Source organism: Haliotis cracherodii, unplaced genomic scaffold (assembly GCF_022045235.1).
Source record: "Haliotis cracherodii isolate W230 unplaced genomic scaffold, xgHalCrac1.p SCAF_10, whole genome shotgun sequence".
NCBI classification, from domain to species: Eukaryota; Metazoa; Mollusca; class Gastropoda; order Lepetellida; family Haliotidae; genus Haliotis; species Haliotis cracherodii.
The window spans coordinates 52,461,113-52,487,910 of NW_027266265.1; the positions used below are offsets into that span (position 1 = coordinate 52,461,113).

The window sequence follows — 26,798 nt, forward strand, 5'->3', positions numbered from 1 at the left end:
GGGGTACGATGACATGCAATCAGCCAGGCCACCGATACGTTTAGTTGCATCTTCAAGAGTTTGCTATTGGGGACCACTTCTATCCGGAATCCAAACAGGGATATAGAGGACTTAATATCGAAACAATAGCATCGTCCAGATTGATGAATGACGTATTCTCTGCACGACGTTTGAAAATCAGGGACCTGATTAAATCGTACATGTAAACCTGATACTTTTCACTGTTCATCCACCATTAATTCCGCGGTGTAGAGTTGTGCCCCTTGGTCGTATCAGGAACCGCTGCGCGTTCAATTTGCCCCGATTATTATCCCTGATTTGTCAGTACCGTAGCTGTGTTCAAGGGTTTGAAGACAGTGTCAATGTCCTTTACATGAGGATTGCTTCATATATTCAACTGACATGCAGTGATGTAGATTAGCTATAGCTCAACTCACTCACTCAATCTTTCAATTCTGGTACTGTCTTCATAGGTGTGGCTTACCCGTATGCCTTGCTCCCTACATAGATCAACAACCCATCACCTCTTCCTGCGTCGTACGCTACACTACCTCGAACATTCTGCATGACTTTACTGAAAAAAGTGTCAAGCAATCATTGACATGCCCCAGTTTCCGTATTGTGTGGCTACAACAAAGTAAATGCCCCAGACATGTTTCTCCGACCGTGTTGAGACAAGGAGCAATACCTTGCCTTCAAGAAGCGATGATATTCCATTGAAAGCAACAGTGAAACGTAAGTTTATAACTGCTGCTTATGAACAAGTTTGCTGCCAAGGCATACACATGTCAATACTGTTCACGACTTAAGAATAGTACATTTACTGGGGCTTTCGAATTCTGAGATCAAACAGCATTTTAGAGTTTGTCCCTTTTTGGTTGTAAACAATATTCGATTCAGAGGACTCGGGTTAGAATAGGTCTTCAGCAACCGATGCTTGTCGAAAGGGGCGGTTATGCTTGGAAGAGGCGTCTAACGGGATCGGGTGGTCAGGCTCGCCGACTTTGTTGATGCATGTCATCGATCCCAATTGCTTGATCCAGAGTGTCTGGACTCGTGTATTTCCAGACTGCCGTCATGTAGCTGGAATATTGTTGGGTTTGGCGTTAAACCACAAACAAACAAACACATATGTTATCAATAATCGCATTCCGTAAAGAATCCATTTATTATAATTCATAAGGAATATGTTTTTGGTATGCTTCAACATGCAAAACGTAAAGATAGTCGCTCATTAAGTTCTTCATGCCAATTGAACATGTGGTGATTACGAGTCGTAGTAGTCCTGGATAAAGGACACCAGGTGTTCATATGAGTTAGCATCTTGACTTACTTTTATTGACGCCTACGTGTTCCATGTTTCACGGAGTTTACCTCTGAGGAGAAACACAATTAATCATCTCCGAAGTCAGAAGCAGTATTCCAAATGGCTGTGTACTTTTCGTACCATACGTCAGCACATATTGGAAATTCATCACAGCAATTATGTCTCTGACTTGTTTTCCGTTGGTTATACTTCCTGACATTTCTTTTGAAGGAACCATTTTGTCCGTCTCGCTTGAATGAACCATGCATCCACACTGGGAATATGGGTTTTAGGAGGTAACGGTAGAAAGTCTCGCGAGATTACCTGTACCCTACCCGCGTGATTGACAGACAACTATGTACAGAAAGTTGTCAGATCTTGAGAACTAGATGATCGACTCATCAAACGTGTCAAGTTGTCAGGCAGGTCGTATCTGGTTTCTTCTTGCCGTCACAGTCGAGCCACACTGACCGCACGTCTGACCGCAAATCTGACGACCCGACCGGATGGTTCTCACGAAAAACGTTTCATATGATTTAAACAATACTTATTTCATGCATCTCTAGTTGATCAGTAAACAGGCAACCACGCCAACGACAAACATCCCAGTCTATCTCCCCCTCCCCCGGAATTATCCAATGGTAAGTCCATTGGCTGGCAATGCTGAGTTTAAGTGTTACACAGACATTTGGTTCCCAGAATAAAGTACATCACTTTTTATAGAGTACTAGACTGTCTGCATGAAAGCCCTTGATATAAATACATGTAAAACACATGTATATTGCCATTTTTAAAGTTTCCAGAGATCAAAATCTTAGAAAAAAATATATTCAACAGCTGATCTCGGTATGTTAAGAATTCAGTTCTATATATAGTGTGATGACTTTCGTGATCATTCGACCGATGTATATTGACGTCGGTGGTGGTTATGTTTTTTTTATGAATATACAAGAAGCCACCAAGTCGTGGTAACAGTACAGTTTGTCTGCAGATATATAGTGACAACGTCTTTACGTGATCATGGAAAGATAGCGCGAGGAATGTACGGTATGGCTTGTCGTATCTATGAGAGTAGAGAACTCAGTAAGTCAGTGGTTGTGTAGTGAATTAGTGTCTGTAGGCAAGGGTGTTGTATATTAGTTCCGAATACCGTGAACATTTCCAGCTAGTTCTGTACATTGCCTACAGATGTCAAGGTTTAGATGTACAAAATACTGGTTTAGAAGCCCATGCAAGTCTATAATTGTTTTAACGGTTTTAACATGATGTTCATATTTCACATACTTGACATACATTAGATTGGTTTATTGAATTGATTTATAGCAAAATCAACATATAAAAGCCGAGCTATAATTTGAACGGTTTTAAAGTGAGCCGACAGCATTTTAAAATACTGCGAGCAAGTCTACGGCAACATGCTCGGCATGTGTATTTGGTGAGAGCATTGTGATGACAACGCTATCTATATCAGAGTCGGGAGAAACAATAATAGGGTTCCTCTGACAAGCCAAATCCTCCAATGGGTAGTCAATCAGACTATACGCCTCTTATATTCCGTGACAAAGTAAACGATGCTCCTCCGGCATGCGCGAATGAGCTGGTCTAGGCTTCCCTTGGTATGTTTGGCCAGATTGCATAATGCAACGCTAACCGTTAACATTCAACCTCATCGTCTCACCTAGCAGAAGCCTATGCCTTGAGACAGGTGTTCCTCCAAAGTGGATACCTACCTTTAAGTAGTGCAATCGCTCACTACACTGTGGGATTGGCTTCAAGGAGTTGACCCTTTTCACTTAGGGGCCAGTCGCATAATCACTCCAACATGTTTCAAGCCATGAAAAAAAAGGTGAGTTTGTATTTTGCTGCATGGTGGTCTCCGGAATTGACTTTAGCCTGTACACTATGACAGTGTTTAAGTTTGAAAACTTGTATATGTACTATGTATTAAGTAAGGGTTTCTTTGTAACGAAAATGCATGTTTACATCCGCTTTAACGAAATGTAGACTTTTGTGACATTTAACAAGCAAGTGTATATTTCACCCAGTTGGTGATGCTTTAAAATATATACAGTAAAGTACGGTTATAACGAACTCAAAGGGACTACTAATTTTTGTTCATTATAACCGTAGTTTGTTATAAGCATATATGCAGCATGACTACAGCAAATAGTCGGGACCAAAAAAGTAAGTTCGTTATATCCGTCAGTTCGTTATAAGCGTGTTCGTTATAACCGTAGTTTACTGTATATCGAAATGTGTCTATTTTAAAACTGTTTTCACGGACTGTATAACATTAATTTCTGTGTGAAAATATTTAAAGTTTAGTTTGCAGGAACATAAGATTTATTTTGTAAAAAATCTCACTAATTGGTGTGACGTTTCGAAGCACCGAGGTACACTGGATTCCGTGCACTGTGGTTGACTTTAGATATCAGATTATTTTGGAAAGCAGTTGGGTGCAAAGTGCAGTCATTCTGATAACACAGCGCCGATACTGCGACGGGGTTAGGTAAAGTCTTTGCGCTTAGGTTCGTGAAGGAATCTGAAAGAATTAATGGTTCATATAATTGTTTAAAATTTGTTTTTTCGAAAAAGAAAATTTGTTTTTTTTCCCTTCATGTACCCATGAAAACAGCAAATATTTGTTTGTACTTATCTCGACAAATTGGTTCCCAGAAACAAACTGAGACGTGCTTATTGGGAGAAAAGTTTAGAAAATATTTGAAACCTGAATATTTTATTATTTTCACTGCAATGACAATATTCTTTATACACCGGTGTTCAAGCTGACGTGCACGTAGAAATTCGACGCCAATTTAAATTATTAATGAGAATTATGTTTGTTTAGTTTATTTATTGGCTAGATTAGCATAATGTTTCACGGCATCTATTGTGCTTGACATTGAACGGCTATGGCATACCCGTTGATAATCAAGCACAACATATGTCCTCCCACGTTAATTGAAATACTGCTAACGCGGACTTAGACCATGCTCGCTCTCTCATAACGAACCTTGTAAATGCTTTCTTCGGCTGCCACTGTATTTACATCAGATGTGTTGCGCTGCATGTTAAACCATTATTACACGAGTTGACCTCGACTGATCAGGGCGTCTTTACATCGGTAAGGTCGAGGCAACTGAAAACCCGACACATCCAACTCGTTATAAATAACGACAGAAAAGGTATGACATTAACAGTGTTAAATAGAATATGTCAAGGGAATGATTTTACTATAGAACAATTTGACAGTGTAACTGATCTTACAAAGCCAAATGGTAAAGGAGGTCCTCTGTTTGACCACAACGTAAATTGTTCAGAGTGACATACCATCTTCTGAGCTGCATTCATGCAAACTAGATCTCTATGTTCCTGGCAGTTATATGTAGCGGAACAGTCTCTAAGCACCGCATCAACTTCTGTCACGTATAAGTAAGCAGAGAACAGATTGCGACGACCAGCTAAATATCTCTGATGACCGCCTCCGTGGTCTAGTGGTAAAGCGTCCGCCCGGGAAGTGGAAGGTCGGGGGCTCGATCCCCGGCCGCTTCATGCCAAAAGATGTTACAAAGTGGTACGTGTTGTTACCCTCGCTCATTAAGGGGCTAAAACAAGGACTGGTTTGGCTTGGAGTCAGTATACTGTGTCTGAGTGGGGTATTCATGTTAAACTGCGGCATGGTATCTCAATGTGCTGGCACTATAAAGTCACACACACACACACACACACACACACACACACACACACAAACAAACACACACAAACAAACACACACGTGCATGTACGCAGCGTTAAACCTTATTTCCCCTCACCTTCTATCTTTGCTTGTGTTCTTGAGGATGAAAGTGGATTCCCCCGTTAGTCAGTAACCCGTATGCCTGCCTACACATGTCACTAGCGACGTCTATGGTTCATCAAAGTTTATGCCTTGCACCTTTTTTAATGAAAGTTTCATCTGAACCATATTTGTTATTAATGCGATGGTTATGAGCAATAATAATGCGATAATTCTGCAGGTGTCGACAGAAGATGCCGTATCCCAAAACTAATTTAAACAGGGTAAGAACAACATGCTTCTTGTAGATGGTGATACTATCTAGCATGGCCTAAAGCACGTGCCACATGCATCACGGAAGGCCTCGTTTTTACAACATATCCATCATAACGTTGTGTACTCGATGGCGAGGCGAAGATATGTCCTGGATGGCACACGGATAAGCATGCATTGCTCTGTTACAGTTGGATTCATTTGCAGGAATGTTGTGTCCTTCATGACACCGACGTACAAAAAGAAATGTGCCAAAGAGAAAACATATTAGTTAACGACGTCGTGTTGATTGCTCTGACGGAGGACGCCATTACGATCACATACATTGAAAGGGAGATGTTCCACCTGCTGCTCTTTAAATGATAGAGCAGGACATCCTTACCCTTTTCGCGAAAACCTGGTGTCATCACTTATTTTCAGTATCCATTCATATAATGTTAGGGGGCACGGGTGGCCCAGTCGTCTAAGGCGCTGCGATTCGCTGTGCAGAGTTAAGTCCCTTGGGCACGCCAGAAACCTAGGATTGTGGGTTCGAATGCCGGTTCAGCCCGATTATGTTTCTAGGTTTGTCAGCACCATACCCGTGCTCGTGGGTTTCACCGAAGTGGTAAACGTCTGAGACCTGCATCACTTCGGGCTTTCCTCCCACATTAAGCTGACACGCCGCGATATAACTTGAATACTGTTAAAAGTGGCGTTAAACCCAACTCACTCACTCATATAATGTTCACCACTGTTTCACCTTTTACGCTCAATGGAATCTGTTTTAATATTGATTATTCTCTAGCGTTATGGTTTTATATTCATACATATTTCACAGAAATGTAATTTATGTTTTCACTGCTCTGACTTGGCCTCATATGCAACCTTACTGCTTAATTGTTATTAGGTGTGGGACTCGCCAACCCATTATCAATACAGTTTCCATATCATCCAGCATGAGGGCATGATTTCGGCCTTCCGGGAGCAGTAAAGAAGTTGTATCTACGATCTGATTCTCAGGCTCACCATGGGGCTATATCCAAAATGTATCACCCGGGAGTTATGAGAATTTCAATTTTGATTTGATTGTTTTTGAATTGATATGATTGAAAGAGCATGAGTAATATCCATATTGTGAGGGCCGTCCTGTTTCATCTGGCCCTCAATGAGCGTTATGATTTTTCCTCTTGTCGCTGAGATATTAATAGTTGTAAGACATTAATGGTACAGATCATGTGACTGAATTCAGACAGTAATTACCTATGAAACATAGTCGATTGTTAACCGATTGGAAATTCAGTAAATGTGTTTCAAGGGTAGATTTAGATACTCCCTAACACGTACGCACACGCGCGCACACACACACGCGCGCACACACACACACCCAAACAGCTTCAATATATAATACATGAACGAGCGTGTTTGACGCCTGGTGACGCCCAACAAAATGTTCAAATTAATTGACTTCGGCTTGAGTGAGCAGCCATGCAGGAACTTATATACTTGCATCGTGAGTCTGAAAGTCTGGTTTTCTTCAAAATGAGCTGTGGTTGTTTAATGCTGCACATTGCTTTAATTGTGGAAATCATATAAATAGAGTGTTATACGAAGAGCAGAAATTACAGTAAAGGTAAGAAATGGGAATCTCGCTAACAACGTACAACTTACTTGATCAGGGGTATTTTTGTTCTCCAACACACACACCCTCTCACCCAAGCTGGTGTGTAAATATACAATACAATAATATATGTAATAGTTTCATAACAATGGAGCATATCTCTCGTATATCTGTCGATGTAGCGCCTGCCCGACTGTTAGGTTGCATATAACACGCTGGTTCAATGTGTGCCGCGTTTGTCAGCGTATCTCCTTTCACAATAACATTTGCACAAATACATGTTCAGATAAACCGGCTTTATTTACGTTTTATCTGGGTTTATACAGCCTGCATAGTTTCCAGATGGGCGAGTGTCGGTTGTATTTTCACTTCTGACTTAGTGTTTAATGTTCCTTAAACAACACGAGTGTCCCTAGTGTAACAGCATGGGTTGTAGTGATGGGTTGTACTGGTTGACTCTGCCTCAGAATGGTGTGTTGTACTGAATTGTATTGGTTAAATCTGCCTTATAATGGTCTGTTGTAATAATTGTATCATTTGACTCCGTCGTATAATGGTCTGTTGTCATAACTTGTATTGGTTGACTCCGCCTCATAATGGTCTGTTGTAATAAATTGTATTGGTTGACTTCGCCTTATAATGGTCTGTTGTAATAATTGTATAAGTTGACTCAGTCTTATAATGGTCTGTTGTTATAAATTGTATTGGTTGACTCCTCCTTATAATGGTCAATTGTAATAATTGTATTGGTTAACTCCGTCTTATAATGGTCTGTTGTAATAATTGTATTAGTTGACTCCGCCTCATAATGGTCTGTTGTAATAAATTGTATTGGTTGACTCCTCCTTATAATGGTCAATTGTAATAATTGTATTGGTTAACTCCGTCTTATAATGGTCTGTTGTTATAAATTGTATTGGTTGACTCCTCCTTATAATGGTCAATTGTAAAAATTGTATTGGTTAACTCCGTCTTATAATGGTCTGTTGTTATAAATTGTATTGGTTGACTCCGCCTCATAATGGTCTGTGGTAATAAATTGTACTGGTTGACTTCGCCTTATAATGGTCTGTTGTTATAAATTGTATTGGTTGACTCCTCGTTATAATGGTCAATTGTAAATTGTGTCTCATAATGGTCTGTTGTAATAATTGTATTGGTTGACTCCGCCAAATGATGGACTGCTCTTATAAATTGTGTCTCATAATGGTCTGTTGTAATAAATTGTATTGGTTGACTCCGCCTTATGATGGACTGCTCTTATAAATTGTGTCTCATAATGGTCTGTTGTAATAATTATATTGGTTGGCACTGTCTCACAATTGAATGCTGTCATAAATAGTATTGGTTGACTCCGTCTCATAATGCTCTGTTGTAGTGAACGTTTGGTTGACTCAGTCTCAGAATGGTATGTTGTAATAACTGTATTGGTTGACACACTGTCTCACAATTGAATGCTGTCATAAATTGTATTGCTTACTCTGGACACTTACAGGACAAGATAGACAGCAGTCGATATAGATTCTGTCTTTTTATCTATGCATACATTCGTGTTGTCATTCATTCGAGCTTATGTCAACTTAATGGCTGAGTTGGGTGCGACAATCACTTTCTATGTTGTAATCAAACATGAACCAATACAATATGCCCCACTGATTATATACTTACAACATACATTTGTCAAAACATCCCTTATGTCAATTGCTATATATTAACTGATACCAACAGTTTCATCCGGTTATCTCAGTCTTGCTAAACACAGCTGTCAATATATACACGGTGTGTCCAAAATAACGATTTGATGCAGTCCAAGTATTATTTGTACCTTTTTAACGCGTCTTCCCCATCTAGATGTTAGTATGTGATACAGGTTGCATCAACTGGTCTCGTGTCGACCAGACAAGCTACAGTGGTGTCTTCATTTCATGTCAGCGCACCAAGAAGTTTGCCGCTGGCATATTTTCTGTTACGATAGCCAATCTGTTTTCATAAGTACACCGTTGGCCAAGATCTGATTGAGGCTGTTATTGTACATGCGTCTCCGACTGGCGTGTTATGTTGATGTTGTGTATGAAATGTCAGAACACCAGCGACAGTGATGACCTATTGTTGAAGGATGTACGTGTTGGTTTAGTCTCGGGTTGGGTGCACACCAGTCAAAACCAACCAATTGCAACAAAAGGAAACAAGACAAATACTTCTATGTTCACATCTTAATCGTGACGTAATCTTCCGTAGCAAAACTAGTGGCCGGTCTCCATCTGAGCCTAAGACTGGGTGGCGCCTTTTGACAGCGTGGATGCCTGTTCAAGATTCCTATTGATCACGAGAAGGGTAAATGCTCAGCTATGGAAACATAATGTATTCAGTTTTATCAACAATACAAGTACAATAACAGCCCGTGTTAACAAGGGACCGGTGTACAACGAATATATCTTATTGTACACCTTATTACATAGCTGGCATGCCTTATGCATATATGCTTTGGTCCGAATCGGTATGAATACCACAGTTAGGCATGTATCCACTTCGCGCATTGTCAGACGACAGAAAAGAAAGTTATTCCCCTAGATCTATTTCATTCGGAAATTTTCGTAAGTATCCGGAGAATGGCGTCTAAGATCATTAAATCGAGATACAAAATTGTGCAGGGTGTGTTAATGTAATGCCAACAGTTCGGCAATTCGAGCTGGGACGTTTAAGATGTACCTGTGTCAAGTAAGATAATGACACATGTTCATTATTTTAAAAAACGGAAGGGGGAGACGATCTGCTCGTGTTTCCTTAATCTGCCCAATAGGTGGAATGGTGGTAGGGGTCCTTTAAAAACGTAGGATGAATGTCTGATTTCGGTACCACAAGCAAAAGGCGATGTAATGTGTATATTACATACTTCTTCAGTGGTGATGATTTGTTTAAGAGAAACTGTCATGATGAATATCCATTTTGTGTACCACAGGGACATGAGAGTGGCGCTGCCTATGTTACATATAGGAAACATATCATGTGGCAGCGATGGGTGGCTGGTTGTAGGACGCCTTTAACATATACGATGAGTGTCTATGTGTTTTTTAGTGCGAGTAAACTGGATTGCACTTCTCAACTTCTTCAGTGGCAACAATTAATGACTGGCTATTGACTCAAAGGGGACTTGCACTGGGAAGTTGCATACAGATAACCTCTTTGTTTTCTGGCAGCAATGGCTGACCTCTTGACAGGCTATCGGAGAAGGTCGTGGGGAAGCGGGCTGTGGGCGGGGGAGATACAGACAACCTAGAGCTGCTTAGCGAATTATGGACTCGCAGGAAACACGGAGAGTCTATTCGAAACACCCATGGCACATCTGCCACAAGGTTGCATATTTTAAGAAGTTAGTCTTCCCAGATTTCTACTGGATCATATTCGAGATAAAGACTGGGCCAAACAGTTCATCTGTGCGGCACCTGCGTTCACCCACTCGGTGGATACACGAACTTGGAATCCTTCAGGTACCAAACCCAAAGCACCACGTAACTAGATTACCTATAGTAATATCACTTGACCATTTAGCGATGCCAGGCACGGCCAGGCTAATGCTAGACGCGCTTCAGCAAATAAGCGTTTCTCTTCAGTAGCATTCTGAACAATCCCTTTACATCGTCATGCCGTAACATTTGCAATGCATCTGTCAACGCGTATGTTGACGGTGTAATTAGCTCAGATTGAAGACGAAGAATATGTGGAGTCCAAACTGCTATAGTAGGTAATAAAAACACAAATACAATTGGTCCAAATGCCAGGTTTAGCAAGTAACGTATCCTACTAGGGGTTGTACATACATGTGAAGACGGAATACCAGAAAGGTAAAGTAGAGGGAACACTATTGGACAACAATAAACATACGAAGAGACAATGGCGTTGCCCTGGACATGGGACTTATAGATGTGATTACAGACATTGGGAAAATGGATTGAGGCTATAAATGTCATATGACGTGAATTGTAGTGTTCGACAATGGCACAATTGACCGCTGTTACGCATGGATTAAACCACGTTAAGTAGTCTAGATTTCCCAAGCGATATTTGATTCAACACTATACAAAAGGCAAGTAGTTCAGAAGGTACAATTCTTTAAAGATAATACGTTGTCCAAACAGAGTGCTATTAAGTCACTCTGTGACTTTTGCCACACTCTCGCGAAAGACATGTCATCGTGTCCAGATAAGTTGCTATTTAATGTTCAAATATGAACTTGAAGTTGTCAGTTATCATAATTTTAAAATCCCTAATTTTCCCGAATGCGAATAGGTTGCATTCTGGCCCTGTGTCCCTGCATGTACGCCACGTGGACATCATATTGGGACTTTTCATATGGTTGGGCCCAGGTACACGTTTCTCATTAGCGTTCAGGTAAGCTACGGTTACACTGTTAAGTTTAGCCTCAGGGATCCGGGTGTTTTTGTTGTTGGATATATTCTGCCATTTGATGAAACATTCGGGTCTGTTCTTGACTCGCCGTGTAAGAACTGTCTGTAATTTGGGTAGAGCTGGAATTGACAGTTGTCGTCTGTGTAGTTGTTTCAGCTTTCAACCAACTGTTGCAATTGCCACTTTAGTTGAGGTCTGAGAACCAACACTGGCAAACGAGTTTCGGTTCGTCGTGGTCCCAGTGTCAACTGACGGGGCCTTCTCAGATTGACATGACGCATCACTGTACGTAGGTTTTACCTTGTTGTCATACATGGCAACTGTACTGACTGTAATTCTGTTTGGGGACACAGCAAAGTACTTTCATCAGCGTGAACGTGAACAGGTTTTCTCTCCATGTAACTGTTATGGTGCTTCCTATCTCGCTCCATTTTGGCACGGGACGTCATGGCTGACGACTTCATTATTACATTACTCGCTGTGGCAGAGGGCTGTTTCCTTCAATTTAGGTTAACTTGTAAGTTGTCCATAGTTTCATTCAAGAAGAAGGTGCTGGAGAACCATGTAGGACGCTAGCGATCTCGTGGGGAGGACATTATTTGGGGATTCATCCTCGATATATATGTAGATGGTAGGCCAATGGATAGGTTGCTGGATCGGGTGTAATCTCAAACATTACTCTACCCGGATACCAACTTATCACTGTACAAAAGGATGTAGCCCAGAAGCTATAATTGTTAACAGATAATCATTGTCCAAACAGAGTGCTATTACTTCACCTTGAATGTAGGGCGTATTTAATACATACATAGTTTTAACGACGATAATAATTCAACATCTAGATAGAATCATTATATAAATTTACATGAAAACGTCTAAATTCGTAAACTCGAAATCCTCATTAAAAGTATATCGAGTCATCCGTTGTTCGAGATAACCTGTTTAGGTCATAGCAGCGAGAAGGCTTCAGCATGGCCCACCTTGTTTAGTATTTTCGAGTTGATTGAGTTCGACGGTGGCCAGCACTTTTTATCCCAGAATGGAAGAACATTAAGGATTTGAGATATAAAAGTAGTTTGTAACCCGATAACATATTCTACATAGGGGGACACGAGTTGCCCAGTCGTCTAAGGCGCCGCGATTCGCTGTGCAGAGTTGCGTCCCTTGGGCACGCCAGAAACCTAGGATTGTGGGTTCCAATCCCGAATCGCTCATATTATGTTTCTAGGTTTGTCAGCACCATACCCGTGCTCTAGGGTTTCACCGAAGTGGTAAACATCTGGGCTTTCCTCCCACATTAAACTGACACGTCGTGATATAACTGGAATACTGTTAAAAGTGGCGTTAAACCCAACTCACTCACTCACTATTCTGCATAGACGCTTACTCATAATGTACTATTTGCACAATATGTTCTTATCATATCGAAATGGAAAATACAGTGGAAAATGATAACATGGAGGAAAATACAACGTCCGGGTTTTGACTATGAAATATCAAAATGTGGACTTAACCATAAATGACGCAATGAAGGTCGACTTACATAGTTAAATCTCGTTAATTCCGTAATCTTAAATATTCACCACTTTGGTGAAACCCACATTCAAAGGAAGGAGCTGACAATCACATCATGGTCAAGTCAAAGGATTCTGGAACGACTAAGGGACGTAACTCTGTCTCTGCAACTAAACACACTGCTACATCACAGCATAAAGATACAACAATTCTAATAATTTATATTAGATCAATAGAGAAGGTAAATATCAAAATATATCACAATTATTCCATAACTTCAATATTATCAACCTTAAACAGCCAGATGGGTATCATGGCTGAAGGTAATGTCCCGAATCTCTAATATGTTTTCAAATGAAACGTATTTTAGGAAGTAGTGGTTACTCTCTAGATCAATATGTCGATTCTTCCGGCTTCGGTCAATTAACGGGGTCAATAAATTATAAAAGGCGATGGAATCTGTCGGACTCAGAATGAAATACACCGCCTTAAGCGATATTTGAGGATTCATGACGGGCTAACGATTATCGATAGCAGGTTGATATTTCAATAAATACAAGCCATGAATTCTATTTATTATACTGCTACCCAAAATAATATCTGTACAGGAACCTCCGCTGTTTTTGTCGAGCAATCGCGGCAAGATGGCCCTGTGAATTAGCCGCGACTTTTGTTTAACTCTTGGCTCAACGAAATCCCTCTAAAATTACCTTCTATAGCATCTTGTTTTAAAACTAATACGAAGCAAGGTCTGTATGAGTACTTGTTATTAATACTTGGTTAAATATGAGTACTAGGTATAAAACCAATACCTGACATTGTCCTTATGTAAGTATTACTTGGTCAATTATGTTAAAGTACTCGGTATAAAAGAAATACTAGGTCAAGTATGTTAGGTTACTCCTAAAACCAATAATAGGCCAAATATAAAACTACAAATCCATGTAAAAACGAATTACATGAGCAATACAGCGTGTGACATATTTTATAAGGTGAAATGGGGTTAACGTCACGTCCGAGCTTATTGCACTTATATAGCGACATGCATGCACATGTGTGTGTGTGGCAGCTGGTACTAGTCCGGACTGATGCAGATTTATAGTGCAAGCACACTGAAATACCACGCCGCAGTGTAACATTAATGCCCCACTCAGACACAGTATACTGACTCCGAGCCGACCAGTCCTTGTTTTGACAGGGTAACAAAAGGTACCATATTTAAACGTCTTTTGGTATGATCAAACCCTGGACCTTCGCTCTCCGGGCGGACGCTCTACCACTAGACTGGAGGCGGTGACATATGTTATGATCTTTGCATCATCCAGTGACGTCAATTCATCAACGTGACGTCACAATTCAACCTCGGCCATACCAGTGCTAAAACTGATAAGTCTGTAATGGCCCTATCACACTACAATGTATGGCAGTAACGTATGGCGACGTATGAGAATGTTTGCCAAAACGCCGGCAACGCTGAACACGCTATGGATTAGTTAGGTGTAAGTTGTAGTCCGCCGAGGCTTAAAAACATTTTGGTGCATGTACAACATTTTCGAAGAAAGGGAACGTATGAATTATACGTTAGGCAAACGTTAGGCGTACGCTCTACATACGTTTACATACGCCAGATATACGTTACCCATACGACCTGTTTTAGGCACCTTTCCCCTACGCTGAGCGCGCTAGTCATAAGTATAACAACGTACTAACTGTCTTTTACACGCTAGGTGCAAGTTACTCTCAAACGTTGTTGTGTGACAGGGCCATACCATTATTTGCGCCCGGAACCAGTGGCATGTATTTTAAGGTGATGGGTTATACCACCACGTGTGAATGAGTACCTTAATGCGTTCGTGTTAATGAAGTCTCATTGCATATGGCCATAAATACCAATACTGACCAAATATAACCATTTTCATTCAACCTGTGATGTTCCGGGTTAGAACAAGTCTTCAGCAACCAATCCTCGTTAGAGGCGACTAACGGGATCGGGTGGTCAGGCTCGCTGACTTGATTGGTGCATCGTATCCCAATTGCGTTGATCGATGTTCATGATATCAATCCCTGGATTGTCTGGTCAAGACTCGATTATTTACAGACCGATGTCATATTGATTGAATAATGCTGAGTGCAGCGTCAAACAACAAACAAACAAAGAAATACACATTTTCATTCAAGAAATTCGACAGTAGCGATGGGGAATATAACAATGATGATAATAACCTTAAAAATGATGACGTAAATCGACAGCGATGACTCCGTCAACGATGATCTTGTTGATAACATTGACAATTACGCTGACCAAGGCAATGATGGTGGTAATCTTGATAATGATGATAATGATGACTCTATGATGATGATGTTGATGATGATGATTTATAATGATGATGATGGTGATGATGATGATGACGACTCTGTGATGATGATGATGATGATGATGATGATGATGATGATGATGATGATGATGATTGACAAACATTGTACATTACAACTGTTGGCTCGGAACTATAGACAGATATATACAGGGAATGTGTCCAATGTTTGTTCTTTCCAGACAAACAAATAACACAACCACAGCATGTGTTCCCCAGGACGTACACATACACGAGTTCTTGTTTGGAATGCTGCCCCCACATAGCTGCTTATCAGTAGGACTTGGTGTATCTGGAAATGTTGTGTATTGGCCTCCTGATCAAAATCCTTTTTGTGGTTCAGTGAGTAAAAGATAAATAAATATTCCTAAATATAACTTAATATTAAGTGTCGCTTTTATTTATAACAAATATTAAGTTTTTCGTTTACTAGTATTAGATTTGGATCATTTAAATGTTATGGCGTCATAAAACTTCTCAAAGTTAAAAGATAACGTAAAAACTCGTGTCAGCCAAGATTCAGACACGCCTTGTGCACAGATAGTTCCTTAGCAGATCCAGTGGGCCTTGTTATCAGAGAAAACAACATGCATCGGTCTCAGGTTCATAAATAGCTGATAATGTCTGTCATCTGTTTCAGGATTTTTGTACCTTCACAATTTTACATACACCTTTTTATAGATAAAACCTCTTTATATTTTCTTTATGATAATGATCTATTTCACGCCCTTTCAACAAGTCATGTGCAAGCGTTATTGAACGAACCATGTCTATACGGTATGCAGTTAGTCACTGCCCATGACCATAACTATAGTATTATCAAGAACAGGTCACAAATACATTTGAGTATCTGTCGCATGAGTCACTCCGACTACACGCGCATCACATGATATATATGCATAATACACACCGACAAAAGAAACGCGAATCATAGAAACATATAGAGAAGTACGAACGTTCAGAGTGAGTGAGTGAGTGAGTTGAGTTTAACGCCGCTTTTAACAGTATTCAAGTTATAATCGCGGCGTGTCAGCTTAATGTGGGAGGAAAGCCCGAAGTGATGCAGGTCTCACACGTTTACCACTTCGGTGAAACCCACGAGCACGTGTATGGTGCTGACAAACCTAGAAACATAATCTGGGCGAATCGGGATTCGAACCCACAATCATAGGTTTCTGGCGTGCCCAAGGGACGCAACTCTGCACAGCATATCGCAGCGCCTTAGACGACTGGGCCACCCGTGCCCCCATGTATGTTAAGAAGAGATGTTTCCAATGTGTACCACTTAATGACAAAACAAATCAGTCAAGTGTTACCACAACGTGTCTTTATTCGTATCACGATATGCTGCACGTTATTTTCAAACTTTCTACGCTAATCCGGCACGAAACAAATGGTGCATCTCGATTCATGGATCTATGACGTCTATGACGTCACATGTTCATTTGTGCATAAAAACAATCTAAAATCTTGAATATGAGATAATTCTTCATATATTAACAAAAATGAGTTATATAAGTAAGTATATAACCGTTCGGGGTGTTGGGGGTAGTCAAGTGGGTAAAGCGTTTGCTCATCACACCTGAGACCCGGTTCGAACCCAACACGGGTACAATGTGGTTTCATGTTCACCTGCCCTGGTGTGGCTGGATGGTCGCTGGCAGTGACGTGAAACATCAACCATCAATCACTTCATGTCGGTCAATACATGCAGCACAGTAATCCCACTGTGGCGTAAATACATACACTGTACGTGTCATCCGTCTAAACCGATGTGGGAAAGAATGTTTAGTCCAGTTTAGACAGTTGTCCGAATTATTGAGATTTGAGCAGGATGTCCCTAGGCCATGTTGTCAAGATTTGTACATGCACTATCGAAACACATCATTTCGGAGTAAAGCTGTCCATTGCTACTTCCATTCCATTATGACCCAGTCGTCTAAGGCGCCGCGACTCGCTGTGCAGGGTTGCGTCCCTTGGGCACGCCAGAAACCTATGATTGTGGGTGCGAATCCCGGTTCGCCCCAAATATGTTTCTAGGTTTATCAGCACCATACCCCGTGCTCGTGGGTTTCACCAAAGTGCTTAATGTCTGAGACCTGCATCACTTCGGTCTTTCCTCCCACATTTAGCTGACACGCCGCGATATGACTGGAATACTGTTAAAAGCGGCGTTAAACCCATTCTATTGCGTACCAGTGCTTATTACCCCCGGCCTCCCGTTTGCCCATTACCTATCAGTGATAATTTGTCCATTGCTAATCACCTATCAGTGCCATCTATCTGTTGGCTTCCCTCGTTAAGTTTCCACCTTTTTTTCGAATGACGTTGTTGTTCTTACAGGTACATATATATGTTCTCTGCCTCATAGGATTTATTCACCTGATGAAGGAGTAAGGATGTACTCCGAAACGTTGTGTTCCTCATAATAAAGAAGTTGATATCCATAAATTCTCTTCCTTAAACATTATATAATGTGGTGGAATGGGGTTTAACGTCGCGTCCAAGATTATTGCACTTATGTAGCGACGTGCATGCAAGTGCGTGTGTGTGTGGTTGCTTGTACTAGTCCGGACTGATGCCGATTTATAGTGCTAGCCCACTGAGATACCATGCCGCAGTTTAACATGAATACCCCACTCAGACACAGTCCTTGTTTTAGCCCCTCGAATCTGAACGCTAGATAGGGTAACAACAAGTACCATCTTTTAACGTCTTTTGGTATGACGCGGCGGGGATCGAACCCCGAACCTTTCGCTCCCCGGGCGGAAGCTCTACCACTAGACCACGGAGGCGGACGAAGTAGCATCAGTGGTTATAAGATGTATTGAACTGGATGCCATCCGTGGTGAACCCTTCCCCTCAGACTGCCTGTATGTGTTGTGCCAGTCAAGGACTGGGAGAAGCTGGTCTGGCAGACGGTGATTATAGCTTCGTGTTTCCCTTGCTAAGTCATCAAGTTCTGCCAATTTCCATATTTTTACTGTTTCTTTGCTTGCTTTATAACCTATGATGAAGCTAAATGTCAAGTTGAGCTGGCATGTCGACAAGGATATTTTGAGATATTTCTCTAATCATTTATGGCATGATGCTGCCGACGAAGCTGATGTAGAAGTAGATGTAGCTAAATCCTCGCTTCAAATCCTCTGCTATGAAATGAATCGGTTTGGAGAATTCCACATGATATATTTTAGTCCCTCATTTACCCTGAAACTGAAATACCCGACACATCTCGAGCATGTCTACAATATTTTGGCATTTCTTCAGTATCTGATCACAAAGAGATTTCCCCGGCCCCTTCCGTGTACATATTTAAAGGTGATTTAAGTGACTAAAATCAGTTTGGACATTCAGATGATCAGGGGGCACTGGTTGCCCAGCCGCGATTCGCTGTGCAGAGTTGCATCCCTTGGGCAAGCCAGGAACCTATGATTGTGGGTTCAAATCCCGGTTCGCCCAGGTTATGTTTCTAGGTTTGTCAGCACCATACCCGTGCACGTGGGTTTCACCGAAGTGGTAAACGTCTGAGACCTGCATCACTTCGGGCTTTCCTCCTGACACGCTGACACGCCGTGATATAACTTGAATACTGTTAACAGCGGCGCTAAACCCAACTCACTCACTCAGATGATCAGTCACGTACTTGACCCTTTGTAACACACATATCCTACACACATGTACCGTTGACACCCTTCGTCTGGAAAGCCATGTATTGGGGGCAATCTTGTTGGGAACTCTACACATACCACTCAACATTTGCTAAGGACCAAACTTTTAACTGAAGACTATTTTGGTCTTTAGCAAATGGTGAGTAGTATATATAGTAACATCACTATTCCTTGGTTATTCCGGAAATATGTTAATCAGAACATGTGTTAATCCTCACAATTGTACTTGGAACGGTACCGTCGAGGTTAAAAAGGTTTCTGTTCCGAGAACCCTTTCGGGGGCATGGGTGGCCCAGTCGTCTAAGGCGCCGCGATTCGCTGTGCAGAGTTAAGTCACACCTATGATTGTGGGTTCGAATCCCGGTTCGCCCAGATTTTGTTTCTAGGTTTGTCAGCACCATACCCGTGCTCGTGGGTATCACCGAAGTGGTAAACTTTGATACCTGCATCACCTCGGGCTCTCCTCCCACATTAAGCTGACAAGCCGTGATATAACTGGAACACTGTTAAAAGCGCGTCAAACCCATCTCACTCACTCACCCAGAACCCTTTCACAGCAAGTGTTGATTCAATTTTAGCGGTCGCTATGACGAAACGGTCGATCTATCGGGAAATCCGATATACACCGCAACCTGATGACTTCGTCTTGCCTTGTTAGACGGAGTGTCAAGTATCTCTTTCCTGGCCATAATATTGAGGACTGTTGAGTACAAGGCGATTTGGTGGCGCAGGTTCAGATACTTTCAGAACGACGAAAACATCTTTAGTTAAAAATGAATTTCCACAGTTCCTTGCAGATGATTTGTAAAATAGATTTGGTTAAAATCACTTCCCGGACGTTTAAACTATCTATAACACAGGCCTGTAAGATCAGCCTCGTGGTTTAGTAATTCACATTTACTCACTTATTTAAGTTTCATCTGGAAAAAATTGCAAGAGGTTCAACGAAACTGTTGGTATCGTCTGTGCAACGCTGTTTGTTTCTGTATATGTAATGTCTATTAATTAGAAAAGGTAGACCAATAAAAACACATTTAAAGAAGAGACATTCCATGACCGATGTAGATTGTTTAAGTACCATCACACAGACCTAAGGGAGCCCCTGTAAAATGCACCAGTGACGCTCACCAGTGAATCAATATGGCTGCCCAATATTCGCCCCACAGTTGACGTTCAGAAGGCAACGGACTTGGAGGATGTAGTCGGGCAGACGGCGCACACGGCAGCTTGGGAATGTTTTCACTGGGTGATGTTGATACAACTTCCATATCAAGCAGATGTGTGCGCACCTTCACGCCGGCCAACAAATTGATACCAGTCGTCAGAAGGGCCGGCCACCAGATGGCCAGTTCAGACAGAGGCACTAGCCTCGCTCTGGACCTTAGGGGGCGGCGCATGCGTAAGAACATGACACCATCCATAATTTGTTACTGTTTCCACACGTCGTTGTTCATGAAACACCCTCATATTCTGTGTTGATATTAAGCACAGTAATTCTACGATTTGTAACGTGTTTGTTTTGAATATCGTTTGCGAATTACTTTTTGTATCATGACGCCTTTATTAAATAAAATGCTTCTTGCTACATTGACTGATGTCAGCGCAAGATGATGGTGTCAAGCAACTGACATTTCTATAGATGGAAAGAAGTCATGGGATGTGTGACGCCCATTACTGGTGTCCCCCAACGTGATATTGCTGGAATATTGCTAAAAGCGGCGTAAATCCATACTCACTCATTCACTCGATTATGGGATTCGAGGGTGACTAACGGGATCGGGTGGTCAGGCTCGCTGACTTGGTTGATGCATGTCATCGTATCCCACTTGCGTGGATCGATGCTCATGATGTCATTCACTGGATTGTCTGGTCCATACTCGATTATTTACAGACCGCCGTCACATAAATTGAATATTGCTGAGTGCGGCGTTAAACAACAAAGCTAAACTAAACTAAACCAAGCTCCGAATTCCATTATTTGCGTATTTTTAACCAATCAGATCGCGTCCGACACTGTGACTGCAGGCGATTGCACTGTTTTCACCCTGTGAAAGTAAGCATATAAGTTCAATTTATGGAATAGACTTTTAAAAAGGTTCAAAATGAATTAGAATGTTATACGATAAATTCGAACTTCATAGCCTTTGTTGCCACAGTTTAAGACGTCGGAAAGAAAAATATGTATAATACTGAGTGAGTCTTTAACGCTTCTGTGACACGTGTGTTCTTTATACATCGACAGTCATTTTGGATGTGGGAGGAAAGCCAACGTGACTCAGGTCATAGTCGTTTACTTATACCAAATTAGAGATTTAACACATATGCATACTGGTTGCATATGAAAAACTGTGAGTGCTAGCAGCGAATTCAGTGGAAACCACTAACTTTTAAAGCAAATGTCAAAGGAGCAGCTATCACAGGATTTCTCATTTTCTGCGTAAAGGCAAGTTTCTTATGGAACTCGCAAAAAACTGTTTTGATGTTTCTCCTGCAGTTAATGCCACCAATTTATTTGTTATATACCTAATTCAATTTATATTTTACCTGATTTGTACAATCCAAATAAACACTGACTAACATTTCACTGTGATTTGAAATAATAACTTATTTACGTGTAAAATATTCATATTAAAAGATTCCCAAGCACTCGTTTATTGCCTAGTATCTGAGCTATCTGAGGGGTTTTATTTGTGTGTATTGGAGCATGAATCAATAAATTTTACATTTATAAAATAATAATATTTACATTTACGATGCAACCAATCAATATTGTATATAAATGTGTATCAATTGATATTGATAAATCATTTGGGAATAGACGAACTGTATGATGTTCTAAAGACTTAGTTTAAGATGTAGCTATAGTCTATTTGGCTGGCCCCACACAAGTGGAACTTACTAGCTAGTCTGAACAAATAAAAGCTTTTGTAAATGAAGACGTTCTCATAGTTGTCAAATAGATTGCGGTGGAAACTATCTGACACGACGGTATTCTGTATGATACCAAGACACAAAACGGTTATTTTCTTTCCTTAGGGACATACCAGTGAGTGAGTTGGGTTTAACGCCGCTTTTAACAGTATTCCAGTCCTATCACGGCGTGTCAGCTTAATGTGGGAGGAAAGCCCGAAGTAATGCAGGTCTCACACGTTTACCATTTCAGTGAAACCCACGAGCACGGGTATGGTGCTGACAAACCTAGAAACTTAATCTGTCCGAACCAGGATTCGAACCCACAATCATAGGTTTCTGGCGTGCCCAAGGGACGCAACTCTGCACAGCGAATCGCAGCGCCTTAGACGACTGGGCATCCATGTCCCCAGGTACATGCCAAAGAAAAGAGCATGTTTAAATTTTATAGAGCATTTGACAGATACTTGTCACAGCGAGTTCCCGGACAAATGTTATTTCCAGAACTATGACGGGGCGTGTTGCAACGATTTTTAACGTTGTACATACAAATAAAGCTACAAAATCCTTCAGTATCCAATAAATATCTCTGCATAAAGCAGAGTCGATTGAACATTTCCGACTTTATCATGAACATGTGTTTATGAATCACTATCAAATAGTAATGATACCAGGTGTTCGCGAAAAGGTGAGTGTATCCTGCCCCACCGGTGGCACCCGTCACAAACACATGCAAAGGCAAGTCAAAAATACGTTTCCAGTTCCCTGGTTGACCCTAGGTTCAGTTATTACAGGGGCCGTGTCAACAAGACCCCCCCCCCCACCCACCCACCCACCCACCCACCCTCACCCCACCCTGCTCAATGTAACAACAGACAGTAAAACACCAACAATTACATGTCAGTTTGTTAAAAAACTTTTTCGCTACTTGTCGCTGACAATGTCTGAAATTACGGTGACGAGTTGGTATGGACAAATAAATGACGTTCATGTCATTCATGAATTATGCTTTCGGATTTTTATCGATTTGGCTTCATGTGTACGATATCTGTTATGGTAGATAGATAGATAGATACATGTAGATAGATAGACAGACAGACAGACAGACAGACAGACAGAAACAGTAAACTACGGTTATAAAAAAAATAAATGGACCACTAATTTTAATATCAGTTTGATATAAGCGTGTTCGTTACAAACGTAGTTTACTGTAAATAGATAGACAGATGCAGCGAAAAGATATAGCTATTGCATCCACGAAACGCTGGAATTATTGTGAGTCGGAGAAAAGAAATAAAATAAAATGTTTTCATTGAGAGTTCACATGTTTATCAGCATGCTCGTATTTGTACTGAAAGCGACAAAACACTTTCCATAGGTGAGCGTATCCTGCCCTACCGGTGGCACCCGTCACAAACACATGCATAGGCAGGTCAACTTTTAACCTGAATTAACACGGGAACATGTACAAATCTAAATAGGGAATTGCATCGGCCATCATTTCTGTCGGTCAAATTTAGAAATGTCCTCTACACGTCTAACATTAAACTAACCACATCTTTATTAGGTCTTTGAAAGGCATTTAGAAGTGATACACATATGTAAGAGAATATATCGATGTCAACTTCTCTATCATGAGAAACACAACGTTTCGGAGTATATGCTTACTCCTTCATCAGGGGAAAATGATGAAGGGGTAAGTATATACTCCGAAACGTTTTATTCCTCATGATACAGAAGTTGGCATCAATACATTCTCTTCCTCACATCTTCATTGATTTAAGACTTCCAAGCATGACCCGCTCATAATTATGGATTAGTGGTCGCGGACTGTTAATGTTTGCTTTAAATATGAATAGCAAGGAGACATAATTGTATGGTACATGAATAATGCAAATGAAACATGATTAAAGTCTCGAGATGGTCCACAAGATGTGATTAATTGGGTCGTCACACTCCTTCGAACAGACAGAAAGATCGTTTTTAGAAACATATTTACATAGCTACATATATAGGTACGAACAACGAGACACCCGTTTAGTGTTACGAGAGACTTTGAAATATATCACAGTATATACAGCATAAATATATCAGCGTAAAAGGGGTATATGAAATATAATACCGATCACTAGCCATATCAAATATTTTTTTCTTCGTTGGAGAATAAAAAAGCAGGTTTGGGCTGTAAAATATTCATTCTATTTAAAAGTAAAATACGTTTATCAGTATTACATAATTCTAGGAAGTAGGGATAGCTAAAACTGACCTTTTCGTATAAACTTTCACGCAAACCATCGTACACGGGACAATCCATCATTGTTGGAATGTGTCTCCATGTGAGCGATGTGTCTTATTACTTATATCAACATACAGATTAGTGACGTATAACAATGAAACGGTTTTGCAGCAGTCCGCGGATATCAGTGGCTTATCCGTAGATTATTCGCAGATTATTCGCAAACTTGTAATGGTGACTTCCTACTTGTCCAGCAGCTGACCAAGGGATAATCTCCCCCGTGTTTGTTTTAGCTAGGGGCCCATGTGAAACACTGCAAGGGGCCCGTTGATGCTTGTGACACAAGAATAAAGATTTACGACACAATAATACACACTAGTGTGATGTATAAGAGTTTATATATACAGACGCTTGTACGTATTTAAGGTTTGATAGTGCGCTGTGTATAAATCGTTGAAACACAATGTGCACCAACAAGGGACGTATAAGTAATGTTCTGTGAAACACCCAAAAGTAAAGGTATTCACAATACTTAAAAACTATAAACATGTTGAACTATTTCTGTTGTAAGTGTATTTTAAGTTTTTAGGGTACCCGTCATAGTTTGTTATAAAGAGTACACACACCAGTTGTGATGTCTCTGTAGGCATTGGGAGTAGCCTATCAACATTCACTAGCCGACCCTGCAGTATACATGTTATCCAACAATCCCATCCTCACCTCATCCCATACTCATCCCCTTTTCATTGTAAGCACGTCATCCTCATCTCCATTCGAGCTCTCTAGGCTTTGGTTCTTTATAATATAAATACATTAAACTACGGTTATAACGAACTCAAAGGGACCACTGATTTTAGTTCGTTTTAGCCGAAGTTCGTTATGAGCATATACACAACATGTATACAGCAAACGACAACAACAAAAAACTGCAAACAAAACAAAACAACAACAAAAACCGGTTAGTTTTATCCGTCAGTCGTTATAAGCGTGTTCTTTATAAACGTAGTTTACTGTATATTTAAAAAAAAATATGTATAGCTTTTTGGCTGCAGCATTGCGTTAATCCTCATACACTCAACTTCCACTAATCCGGACTGTAGCAGCCTATCAACGAAAGATGGGTTCTGACTTACCTTTGCGTGTATTTGCGTGGGGCAGGTTTCGTGAACACCTCGTGACAAAACACTATTTGATCGTCATTTATAAAGACATGCTCATGATACAGTTGGAATGTCTTGTAGGCGGAGATTTCTCATGATTATGAAAATGGATTGTTATTGATGAATGTCACTTTGTATACATGCAAGCGAGGGGGAAGGGGGGGGAGAGAGAGAGAGAGAGAGAGAGAGAGAGAGAGAGAGAGAGAGAGAGAGAGAGAGAGAGAGCAAGGGTGACCCAGTCGTCTAAGGCGCTGCGATTCGCTGATTTAAGCTGTATCATTGCGTCCCTTGGGCACGCCAGAAACGTATGATTGAATTCCGGTTCGCCCTGATTATGTTTCTAGGTTTGTCAGCACCATACCCGTGCTCGTGGGTTTCACTGAAATGGTGAAGGTCTGAGACCTACATCCCTTCGGGCTTTCCTCCTACATTAAGCTGACACGCCGTGTTATAACTGGAATACTGTTAAAAGCGACGTTAAACCCAACTCACTCACTCACTTTCCGAATGTGAGAATTCTCATTTAACGGCGACCCAGGCCAACAAGGGTTCACTGTACATAATATATTTGTTTTATTTCAGGGTCAATATGTTCGTCTGTTGTGTCAGAGTACTGTGCGATCTTTGGGCTTTCCAATATATCAGTATATTTACTCAATGCCAAACTGACACAAAGACCATATGGATGGGTGTTATTATTTTGATGTGTCTAATTACATATGGAGTAAACAACAGCAGTCAATGTTTATCTCGTGTTCTGTCATGTATCTGTATATTGATAGACGTCCACAATGTTTGTGTGTTGGTGAAAATGTGTATCTAAGTATTCATTAGCCTTTGGGTGAACCCTTGTGTTTAAGTGTTTTCTAATTTGCCGTGAAACTGTTACGACATTGGCGAAGTCACTTTGTAATAAATACGCTTTTACGCGGAATTGAAGAGGTGATGACGTCTGTTTAAACAGTATAGTGTTGTGCTGAATTCAAAACAGACAGTTGAATAAACATGGTCCATGTTATGAGGTAAGCTTCATTATACAGCCTCCGATATAACGCCATATGCTTTAACAACGAGCATGTCAAAGACGGTATTCTTGATGTCATTGTGATATATTGCGTTTAGTTATCGCAGCTGCATTCGAAGATTAACTTGAAGAAGATTAATGACATGATACTATTAGATGGTAGAAGATTTTGGTCACACATTATGCTGGTATTCGAATGGCAGCGACACATAATGACAGTTCATAGGTCAGATTATACATTCAATACAATATCTTAAAATTGATGATTACATGTTTATAGATGATACTGTTACAGCTTAGAGATAATATCTCTACAGTTTATAGATGATGTTACCACAGTTTATATAGATGATATCACTATAGTTAATAGATGATCTCACCACAGTTTATAGATGATATCACTGCAGTTAATAGATGATATCACTACAGTTAATAGATGATATCCCTACAGTTTATAGATGATATCACTACAGTTTATATATGATATCACTACAGGTCATAGATGATATCACTACAGTTTATAGATGATATTACCTCAGTTTATAGATGATA

The 26,798-nt window shown here is 40.7% G+C and overlaps 1 protein-coding gene across 6 annotated transcripts in view; it reads left to right on the forward strand.

Moving 5' to 3' along the window:
* The window catches only part of LOC139454516 (inositol 1,4,5-trisphosphate-gated calcium channel ITPR3-like), a 221,133-nt gene that overhangs the window by 59,316 nt on the left and 135,019 nt on the right, over positions 1-26,798 (forward strand). The window contains exon 1 of one of the 6 annotated variants that reach the window (XM_071236276.1): positions 3,099-3,152. The exons of the other annotated variants lie outside the window; for them this stretch is intronic. Within the exon in view, the coding sequence (XP_071092377.1) occupies positions 3,129-3,152 (24 nt within the window). The 5' untranslated portion in view covers positions 3,099-3,128. Of the gene's footprint in view, positions 1-3,098; positions 3,153-26,798 lie in introns of those variants that run through there. 6 annotated transcript variants of the gene reach the window in all.